Source organism: Chiroxiphia lanceolata, chromosome 24 (assembly GCF_009829145.1).
Source record: "Chiroxiphia lanceolata isolate bChiLan1 chromosome 24, bChiLan1.pri, whole genome shotgun sequence".
Classification (NCBI taxonomy): domain Eukaryota; kingdom Metazoa; phylum Chordata; class Aves; order Passeriformes; family Pipridae; genus Chiroxiphia; species Chiroxiphia lanceolata.
The window spans coordinates 6,752,887-6,764,200 of NC_045660.1; the positions used below are offsets into that span (position 1 = coordinate 6,752,887).

The following is an 11,314-nucleotide window of genomic DNA, read 5'->3' on the forward strand; positions in this document are numbered from 1 at the left end:
AAGGACCCGACACCACAAAAGTCTCATAGCAAAAGTCTGGTGGTGCAAACCTGAGCAGTGAAGCTGTGGGTTCCCTGGGGCAGCACAGTGAGGGGGGCAGGAGGAGGCAGAAGGGATTAACAGAGGCAGCCACGAAGAAAAGCTGGTGCAGGAGCAAAGACAAAGCCAGGAGCTGTGCCCTCCACCTGCTTTAAGAGCTCTGGCTTGTGCTAAGGACCTGCCTCTATTTTAGTCTTTATTACGAGTGTTAAATACCGGCATGGTACTCCTGTTTTCACGGTTAATGAATACCAGTATCATTGCACAAATTCCCATCCCATCTGAATCCCCTTTGCATCAGCCCAAACCACAACAATCCCTGCCTGGTAAAGCAAGCTGGAGCCTCTCAGGGGCACAGCTCTCCTGCTCCACATCCATTCCCCCTGGCAGCAGCGCCGTATCGCAGTTCTTATCCTCACATTCAGCTCCTCTCAACATTTGCCTCTCTTCCCCCTCGCCCACGGTTCTGGTGCTTTCAACTCACTATCTGCCTTTCCCAGAGACTTCCACCGCCCATCTTCTGATGTGCAAAGGGAAAAGGCGTCTCGACAGCACCGCGTTAGAGCTGCAGCCAAAAGGAGGTGAAGGAGGTGGCACAGCGGGGCTGGAGGAGACGCAGTGAGCTGGGTTAGGGGGGCTGCAAACACGGGCTGGGCCGGGGGATTTGATGTCGTGTCTCCATGAGAGACTCCAGCAGCTCAGCTCTTCTGGCACGGGAACTCCGAGCTGGGAAATCCGGGAGGATGATGCTGGCTGGTCAGGGATGATGCTGGCTGGTTGGGGATGATGCTGGCTGGTGGAGGATGATGCTGGCTGGTCAGGGATGATGCTGGCTGGTTGGGGATGATGCTGGCTGGTGGAGGATGATGCTGGCTGGTCGGGGATGATGCTGGCTGGTCAGGGATGATGCTGGCTGGTCAGGGATGATGCTGGCTGGTCAGGGATGATGCTGGCTGGTCAGGGATGATGCTGGCTGGTCGGGGATGATGCTGGCTGGTTGAGGATGATGCTGGCTGGTTGAGGATGATGCTGGCTGGTCAGGGATGATGCTGGCTGGTCGTGAGGATGATGCTGGCTGGTCAGGGATGATGCTGGCTGGTCGTGAGGATGATGCTGGCTGGTCAGGGATGATGCTGGCTGGTGGAGGATGATGCTGGCTGGTCAGGGATGATGCTGGCTGGTGGAGGATGATGCTGGCTGGTCGGGGATGATGCTGGCAGGTCGGGAGGGCGGGAGCTGCAGCGGGGCAGTGCCCTCTGCCGATGCGGGCTCGGCTCGGTGCCAGCCCTGCCAGCCCTGCCAGCCACCCATATCTCGACAGGCGACAGGGCTGGATTTCGCTTAGGAATGCTAATTCAGTGAAACTGCTGCTCTGTAGCCAAGGAGTACTTCATTTCCCAGGGCAGGAGGGACCCAGCTTTGCTGGAGACTGAATGACTTTAGTGTTGCTCTGTGCCTGGCTTTACAGGAACCTTTTCATAACATCAACCTCTGCTTAGTGTCCTCAATAAAAACACCCAGAGTTGGAGAAATTAACTTGATAGAGGTGGATTTCCACATGCTGGTGAGAAAAGCAGATGTGACACTGCAGCACAAGAGGCAGCTCCCACACCAAAGGCACGTGTGTGTGTCAGCATGTCCCGGAGTGTGTCAGTGTGTCCTCAAGTGTGTCAGTGTGTTCTGGTGTCAGGCAGGTGCACCTGAAGCCCACACAAGGCTCCTTCACCCCTCAGGCTGTGCACACCCCACAGCACAAGGACTGTCCCTGTGCTGGGCAGTCCCTGGGGGTTGTGCCCCCCTGAGGCAGCAGCCCAGCACTGAGCAGGTCTGTCTGGTTTGGCGTCTCTCCTGCCCTGTGATGAATGAGAACCTATTCTCTTCTTGTTTGTGGTTTGATCTTAATTTCCTGTATGAAGTTCTCAAGAGGATGCCAAGATCAAATAATCAGACTATTCTGCGATAAAGAGTTAACATTGTTATTCAAATGTATTCAGAATTAATTTACCACCAAACAATTTACACTGCGCCCTCCTATCCTGCTGAAATTACCAGAACGTGTTATCTGACACACAAAGTATCTCATGACCTGAAATAACTTCATCAACCATTAAATGCTTAAGCAGTGGATGTGTGGCCACAGAAATGCCCACGGGAGTGCAGGAAAGCTACAAAGGCAATAGAGGGATTTAAAAACACCCTGGTGCCGTCCAGCTCTGGGCCATCCTGCCACCCTCTCCTCACTCTGATCACCAGGTACAAGCTGAGCAGAAAAGCCCTCAAGCTGCCTTTCCAAGGATTCCCACTTCAGCACCCACATTCCCTGTGGCCATGCAGCTCCCAGCCCTTGGGCACTGCCTTTCCAGCCTGGAAAAGCCTGCTTTTGCCTTTATTTTTAAAAATACAACTTTGTTTGCAAAGTGTGGGAAGGTGGTTTCAAAATAAAATTTCTGACAGGCATAATCAGCCTCAGAAAAACCAATCACACAGAGCAGGATAATTATCCACAGAATTTGTTTTCTATGTATTTATATAAAAAAATAATCAATGATATTTTTCCCACACAGACTCCAATTTGATTGTATTTTCTGTGTTACTTGCAAATTGTACAAACAATCAATGCCCTGACCCCTTCTTTATGCAAACAGAGCTTAGATAGACACTCCAAGAAATAAAATCCGATAAATTCCTCATGCAGGGCTATTTGTTTAAAAGCTTTGCTGGAGACTGATCCTGCTCACAGCGACTTCAGCAATACAAGTGTGAGACTGACAGACATGCCCGAGGTGGGATTATTGCCACAAATATCAGCAGAAATAGTAAAAAACCCGGTACAAAAGCACAGATCCGGAGGTGAAGGTGATTCCTTTTCAAATGTAGAAAGGAAAATGGCCCCACTCCCTGGCCCAGCACACTCCTCCTGCAGAGGGGCAAGGACAGCCCACGGCTGGGTCGGGGTGACCCAGGGGCAGGGTGGGCTGGGACCCTGCCTGTCCCCTGCCCACACAGGGGTGGCAGAGGGGGTGGCAGGTCCCACGTCAGCAGGAGCAGGGTGGCCAAGGGCAGTGTGGCTCTGAAGGTGCCTCCTCAGCAGCACCTGAGCACAGCCCCACCCACAGTCCCAAATCCCACAGTCCCAAATCCCTCAGTCCCAAATCCCACTGTCCTGCCGGGGCCAGGGCTTTGCTCCTCACAATGTACTGATCCCAGTCCACCAGCTCTGATCTGCTCTGTGTGTCTCACTAACACATCATCCATCAAAATAATCACTCCCAGTAATTTCTGATGATGCTTCAGCAGAGCAGGTGGCTGGAATGGGTCTGCTGGAGCCGCCAGTCCTTCAGGCTCCACCTGCGCCACCCATTCCAGTCATCCCGCCCTGCTTTGTCAGGGACGGTGCCATCAGCTCCACAAAATGGCACCAGGCTCTCTGTGTGCGTTGAAGGGTGTTACTGTTGCCTTTTAATCCGAGTGAAAGGTGAGATAAATGGGCTCACTACAGCACTAAATACGAGGGGCAGGATGTTGCACATCCTCGGCTGTCCCTGCAGCCCTTCAGGCCAGGGGAGCTCCCGGAGCTCAGCCGCAGGGAGGGCTCCCTCCCACACCCCCACAGTTATCCATCTCCCTTCCAGAGTAACTCCGAGCTGAATTGAGCACTTGGAGCAGCTCTGGATGGTGTTTTCTGATACGGCATTTTCAAATATTTAACAGATTGCGTAATAACCGAGCAGCTGTTGAATAAGCTTCAGATACAAACTCCCGCTTAAAAAGAAGCCATCCAGCATCGAGGCACAGATTTTCTTTGTAGGGGTACATGTATAGATTATGTTTAGATGTGTATATTAAATATTTATATTTTACTCATGAGAGAAAGAGCGCTTTTGGCTTTTCCTTCCCTTTCTTAGATATCTCTCCCTGTATTTATTTTAACAGTCAGCTTCACAGGGAAAAAAGAGAGCTTTGAGAAGTTACCTGCTTTCTCCCTGGTTTGATTTTCAGTGCTAAAACAATAGTTACTTAAGTGTTCTCCACGTCTTGGCATAACCTAATAATTAAAATAATTACTTGAAAGCCAGAGTAGCTTTGCACAAATTAATGCAGGGGAAGGAGCTGCGGTTTTCCAGTGGGCTGAAAAAGAGGTCAAAATGATGCCAGTTTTAGCTGAGAGAGAAGGTAAACACTGATCTCCCTGCAGCCCCGATTAAAGCCTTTTTCTGATCTTTTACATTTCTTATTTTACTGATCAAGGAGGTGTCTTGATGAGGGGCTGACTGTTGGGGGATTTCTCAGCAGGTGAAGCCAGGCTGTTCCTGCGGAAGGCGCAGTGGTGCTGGCAGTGGCACAGTGCTACTCCTGCACCAGGCAGCCCTGCCTGCCTCCCTGCCTCCATCCGTACCCGCCTGGCTCCATCCCTGCCTCCCTGCCCGTCTGCATCCCTGCCTTCCTCCCTGCCCGCCTCCATCCCTCCCTGCCTGCCTGTCTCCCTGCCTGCCCACCTCCCTGCTTGCCTGCCTCCATCCCTGCCTGCCTTCCTGCCCACCTCCCTCCATCCCTGCCCACTCTCCTGCCCGGTGAAGGGGAGCAGAGCTGCAGCAGACCCAGGTGTTTTTGTGGAGGGCTGGCAGCACTCTGCACTGAAAGCTCCTCTGTCCTTTTGTGCAGTTGCTTTGAGCCTCGTCTAGAAAACCCATTTTCAGGACAACCGAGGCACTGAGACTTGAGACTAAACATCTCCACAGAGCCCCAGGGATACTCCTGGGCCTGAGTATCCCCCATGAGCCCTGTGTGTATTCCTGGGAGTCTCAGCATCGCCTGCCCTGGCAGCCTCAGCCCGTTCCCCGCGAGCATCTGCCACAGCTGCCACAGCCCCTCGCCCTCCTCCCCGGAGCCTCAGCCTGGCAGCAGTCGGCTCTGGCCACCAGGAATCAGGTCTGGTGCTGCCAAGCTGAAAGCAGGAGGAGCTGCCAGCCCAGAGCTGCGACAGCCCCCCTGGCACAGGGCTCAGGGTGCCCGTGGGGATCCGTGCCCTGGGACCCGCTGGGAAGGGAAACACTCGGTGCTCCCGCTGGGGACAGGCTGGGGACACACGAGGGGGGTCACACAGCAGGACACCTCCTCCCTGCTCCTGCCCCTGCGCTGGGGCTGGCAAAGCCCAGCGTACCCTGTCAGCAGCAGCAGAGCCTTCCTGGGAGCGGGTTTCTATAGCACAAAACATTTCCAGCTGTTCCAGGCGGAGGCTGAGCACGCCAAGCAGCTTGGCTCTAGTGAAAGTTCATCAGCCACCAGGGCCCAGGCCCCAGAGGCAGGTCCATTAACCTCTTCCACCAGTATTTCTGGCACAATAATGTGCACAGGACCACATCTGCCTGGAGCACCCTGTTCACAGAAGTCGAGGGCAGAGCAGATGTTCACCCTGCAGGTATCAAGCCCTTGTCCATGAGACGATCTGGGCCATGCAGTGGCTCCAAACCATGCTGGAGGTGACAGTGTTTCACTTCAGAAAGCACCTGTCCCTCAGGACCAGCATTTTTCTCTTTCTGGCTTTCACATTGCTGCTGTGCAGTTGCACTGGGATAAGTGCAACTTATCCATTTTTTCTACCTTAAGACCCATTTTTTCTACCTTAAAATATTCACAATCTATTTCGTTTTCACTGGCTTCTTTGGGTTAGAATTTGAACCCTGAAAAGGCAGGTAAACCCGTCCTTGTAATTTTACTGGGCACACAGCAAATCCCTGGGAATATGTACCGATGGCAGAGTGTATGGGATGTAACAGAAAATCAGCACGGTTCTTTACATGACATGCTTAAAACAAGTATCTCGTTTAATTAGAAAAAGAAAGATCACAGACTCGTTCCCAGGCTGTTATCTGTGCAATTATTTTATGTAACATTATTAAAAATTAATTTTCCCCAGAACCTCAGCAATTTAATGAAACATGCCTGGTCCTCAGCAGCAGCCGCGGTGTAACCAGCCCACCGGCATCCTCCAGGCAGCGCGGCTTGGCGCCGCGGGACCGACCCCGCGCTGTCTGTCCCTTGTTGTGGGCACATCCAGCCCTGGCTCAGATCAGCTCTGCACAGCACCCCTACTGCAGCGGGCTCAACACCCCTCCTCGCACCGAGTACCGCAGCCCTCCTCGCCGAGGCTCAGCATCCCCCCTCTCCAGGGGCAAAGCATTCCCCTTCTCCGGGGAATCAGCGACCCCCCTCTCCGGGGGCACCGCATCCCCCTCTCCTCCTCACACGGTGCCCGGCACCCCCATCGCTCCATGCCCCGGGCGGGCTCCCCCCTCCGTGCCCGGACACAGCCCCGGCCTCTCCGCGCCGCCGGCACCGCCCGCCCCGGCCCCGGGACCCTCCGACCCTGCCCCGGACAGCGCGTCCCGCACCCCGGGACCGCATCCCCGAAGTTGTGCCGCGGCCGCCGGCCCTTACCGATCCGGATGACATGCGGCATCCCGTGCGAGCTCTGTCCCCAGAAGCCGCCGACCAGGAGCGCTGCCCAGTATTCCCAGAGGACGCGGCGGAGCGCCGGCCAGAGATGGGGCATCGTTGGGTTGGGCGCGGGCCGGGGCGGCCCTACGGCCCCAGGGGCAGCGGGGACTCGGGCGGCGGCTGCTGCCCCGGGCTCAGGCGGAGCTCATGGTACATCTTAGAGCGGCCGCGCCAGCCCGTCCCGCGCCGAGCCCGCGGCTCCGGCCGTCCCCTCCCGCGCCGGGCCGAGCCGAGCCGGGCCGGTTCCGCTCCGGGCCGAGCCGCGCGGTGCCGGTGCCGGTGCCGGTCGGGCGGCACCTGCGGAGCCGGGGCTGCCGGTGCGCCCCAGGAGCGGCTCTGTCCCCTCCTACCGCTGATGCGCGGCTCGCGCAAAGCCCCGGAGTGGAGCGTGCACACACCGACACACTCACACCCCCTGACACACACACCCCCGACACACTGACACACCACTGACACCCCGACACACAGCCCGGCACCGACACGCGCCGGCACCCGCCCGCTCCCCCGGGGCGAGGGCAGCGCCGGCGGCGGGCGCGAGGCGGGAGGCGGTGGGGACCCTCGGAGGGGACCCTCGGAGGGGACCCTCAGTGGGGACCCTCGGCGGGGACCGCGGGGAGGGGGCACGAGGGTTCCGGGGGTCCTGGCAGCCCAGGGGATCCCGGTTCCCTTTGCCCCCTGTCCCGCAGATCGCGGGGTGCCCGGTGTCCCCTGAGCTCTCGGGGGTCCCTTATGACCCCGGGTGTCTCTGCGTCCCTGCCGGCGGGCGCTGGGCGAGGCGGGGCAGCAAGGCTGGGGCTGGGGCCGGGGCTGGGGCTGGGGCTGGGGCTGGGGCTGGGGCTGGGGCCGGGGCCGGGGCTGGGGCTGGGGCCCCGGTGACGGTCGGGGCCGGGGCCACCGGAGCGATGGTACTGGTGGGCGCCCGGCCCGGGCTCAGCAGCGGGGAGTTTAATGACCTCGGTGACAGAGACAAAGGGCTGCCCATGCCACGAACCGGGAGCTGCTCCGTCAACGTGCTAGGCTAGGGCGAATTTCTTTTTTTCTCATTTAAATAATTTGATCTATTCCATCATTTCCAATCGCTCCCATTTGCCAGCTGTCTGCTAACTCCAGCCTGGAACAGCTGAAGAGCAAATCTTTAATTTTCTTACAAACATACTATCACTCCGTATCGGCTCATCTTTTTCATTTTCCTTGCCCGTCGCTCTCCCCGGCAGCAGGCTCGGCGTGCTCCGTGCTGGCACAGACACCAGTCGCCGTCCTGCGCTCCACAAACCCATCCCGGAGCAGCCTCTGCGAGCCGGATGTGGGGACTGGAGGAGGGGACACTGCAAATCATTATTGGTCTAAAACTCAAAGAGAAGTTCCCGGGGGTTGCCTCTGCCAGCGGGCAGCACGCACAGCGACTGCTGCAGGGAGGCAGCCGGGGGATCCCCCGCGTGCCCATGGCAGGGGTGTGTGGTGTCTGGTGCCCGTGGCAGGGGTGTGTGGTGGCTGGTGCCCGTGGCAGGGGTGTGTGGTGTCTGGTCTCTGTGCAGTGGGGGATTGGCCAGGGTGTCTGACAGCCGTCACCAGCACGGAATCCTAAGGAAAAGCCGGAGGAGTCTCTGGGGGATCTGCACGCCCAGAGCAGGACCAGCCCCTCCCGGAGGTGCTGCTGTGCCTTCCCCGTGGTGTAACTGGTTTCACCCGCCGTGGTGTAACTGGTGCCTCTCCTGAGGCGATGGGCAGGTGCCCCTGAGCCCTGGGGTCTCAGCACTGTGCCACGGTGGAGGGGACTTCTTACTCCTACCTAAGTATCGAGCCAGAGGTGCTGCTCAGCCTCCTCCAGCACCAGGCACAAGCTCAGTCTCAGAGATGCTTGTTGGTGTTGATTGAGGGCAGGGCTGAAGCTCCAGCCTCCAGCAGGAACCTTCCTGCCAGTGCCAAAGATGGATACAGAAAAGGGTGGCTTGTGTTAAGGGTATTTTTATCCCTCCTGACACCAAAATGGATAAGATTTAACAAAAGGGCATAGAAGAAAATTTCTTTACTTACTGCTTAGGCAAAGGACAGCTGTTTCTGTGAACTTGTTATAAAATTAAATGTCACAACCTGGTGAGTCTTTGCACCTGGAGATAAAAAAAGTCCCACAAACCTATGGGTAGGGAGCAGGTAGAAAGGGCTGTTTCACCTGTGGCTGTCCTTTGCAGACTCCAGTACACAGAGAAGAGGTTTGATTTTGTGGAGTGTTTAAATTGAACTGTAGCTGGGATGAAATATTCTGTACTTTGCATGCTGCTGCTTACCTTTCTGCTGGCACCAGGCACTGATAAGGCTTCAACCTGTACTTCAGCCACTGGATCCTTCTGCAGGGCCAGCACAAATAGTTTGTTTTGTATTATCTCATTTGATTAATGTCTGATGGGTTTACGGAGGTCATGGATAACTCTAATCTCGTGCGTGTAGGTCAGAGAGAGCAGGACAGGAGCAGTCCTGTCCCAGGAGTTACCAAAGCAGGTGGCAAAGGAGCACTCTGTGGCTGCACATCCCCTCACTCGGCCTTTCCTTCCCAAAGCAATCCGAGGGCATCCAGCAGGACAGCCCATCCTGGCTGTGTCTCCCTTCCTTTGTGTTCCACAGTCCCCACACTGTCACCCAGCCTGTCCCTCGCGTGTGATGCTGATGTTCCTCTCTCTCTTACAGCAGCATCCTGGGGATCCAAGGCTGTTCCGTGGTGGGATTGCAAAGAGGGCATTTTTGAAACTGCTGTAAGGTGTTGCACCACAGTGCCTTAGGTTTTTTCTCCCCACACAAAGACTGTTTGACTTCACCTGTCGCTCGTGGACGCAGCTCCGGGCCCACACCTGTGAGCAATGACCATCAGCCCCAGCCCAGGCTCCCAGCTGGAGCCAGAGCCAGGTCCTTACTGGAGATTACAGCACAGACAAGATGGCTGGGCAGGAGAAGGACGTGCCTGGGATGGCTGGGCAGGAGAAGGACGTGCCTGAGAGGCTGCCAGAGCTCTGGCTCAGCACTGCTGCATGGGTGAGTGCTGCCCACCCTGCTCAGGGCTGAGCGTGGGGGCCTGGGGGGTGGGCTCAGCTGGGACTTTGTTCAGGAACCTGTGGATGTGCCTTGCTGAAGGAGGATCAAAGGTCGTGGAAGGGCTTTGGCATTGGACAACTTGTTACAGTGATGCTAAAAATACAAGATATTTGCCCAGTTCATAAGTGTTGTGAAAATAGCTTTAATGTGGTAATTCATCATTTCAGAGTGTATCAATTAGTGCAAGCTCTCTGCTGTATTTATAACTTGTGAACATGGTGTACCAGTGAGGAGAAGTCAATTGGTTATTCTGAGTTTGTTGTGAGGATATTTGGATGTGTTAGTTTTACGTGCTGCCTTTTTACAGTGAATACAAGTGGTATTTGGAGCTCCAGGTATTAGACAGGTCAGACTGGTAATTGTGTGCATCTTAAGGGTTTTTTTATGTACATAAAAACCTCAGTCCCCTCATCTGCAAATAAAGCTGTAGATTCATGGCTGTTCTGAAGACTTGGGATGTAAGAATTCTTATTTTTGAGTATGAGAGGGAACCAAATTGCAAAAATTGAAAAAATGTTGAGATTATTAATATCTAGAGGAAAACACAGATTGACGAAAGACATTTTCAAATCAGACTAATGCTTTAGAACATCAGCAGAAGCATGAACTGGCAGAAAGAAACACGAGCATTTCTACAGCTATGGCATTTTTCAATACTAATGAAGAAAAAGAGGCTTCTCTTTATTTTTTTTAATGGTATCTAAACTGGCTCGTTTGGAATTAGCTCCATCCACATGTGTTTTGTTTAGATTTATATGCATCAGGTGTAATAGAACCACAATCAATGTGAGTTATGAGGCTCAGTGCTCGCATTACCGAGATTCATGTGCTGAAGTCGTCTCCTAAAATACCAGAGTGAATATACCTGGTAAATGCAGATTTCTGGGGCTTGAGTGCCCTCTACTGAAACCGTCCCGGCTCCGGCTCTTTGCTGCGACACCCACAGCTTGATTGATGGGTTGCTAAATTAAATTGAAGCCTGTGGTTCACAGATCCATTATGAAGGATCCCTCTTTTCTTTCCTCCCCAGTCTGATCCCTCACTTGCTTCTGCCTCTCCAGCACTGTGGTTAATTCTGGCTCCTCCTGCAGCTCTGCCACAGCAGATTTTCTGGTTTAAATGGCAAGTTTAAGTGCTGTAAGGAAGATTCCTTTGGCCATAATCATATGGGAGCTGTAATGGCACCGATGAGTGCCCAGGGCTGCATTGGGCTGGGCGTGACAGTGCTGCAGAGAGAAGCTGGCTTTGCCCAAGGAGCTTGGGTCTGCTCAGTGCCTTTTCCTGGGAGAGGCACCAAGTCCATGCCAGCAGCCGGGATGAGGTGACGCTGCCACCCACACTCCAGCGCTCCAGCTCTTGCAAGAAACCACGTTTGCCCCCGCAAACTCACTGTAATTTGTGTTACATTTTGCTTGTTGTGGGGAGAAAGAGGAAAAATTTCCACTTCCTACTCAGCATTCCATCTGGATGGGGTTAGTGCTGTGTTTCCCTGTGCTCCCCCTGCAGCCTGGGCAGGGTGTCTGTGTGCAGCAGGACATGTGGGGCTCTGCTGGGGTGTGGGTGGCGATGGGGGCACCGCAGTTCTGCCGGGGCTGAGGAAAGCGCCAGGAACTGCCCGTTTGTTTTGGTGCTGGGCAGGTGATTGGAACGTGTGGGGGTTTCCCACTTAAATTTTTATCAGGTTTATTCTCTC

General features: G+C 55.0%; 1 protein-coding gene across 1 annotated transcript in view; it reads right to left on the reverse strand.

The window, feature by feature from the left end:
* Positions 1–6,592, reverse strand: part of GRIK3 (glutamate ionotropic receptor kainate type subunit 3) — a 93,266-nt gene extending 86,674 nt beyond the window's left edge. The window contains exon 1 of the mRNA XM_032709890.1: positions 6,478–6,592. Within this exon, the coding sequence (XP_032565781.1) occupies positions 6,478–6,592 (115 nt within the window). The remainder of the gene's footprint in view (positions 1–6,477) is intronic.
* Positions 6,593–11,314: the final 4,722 nt, after the last annotated feature.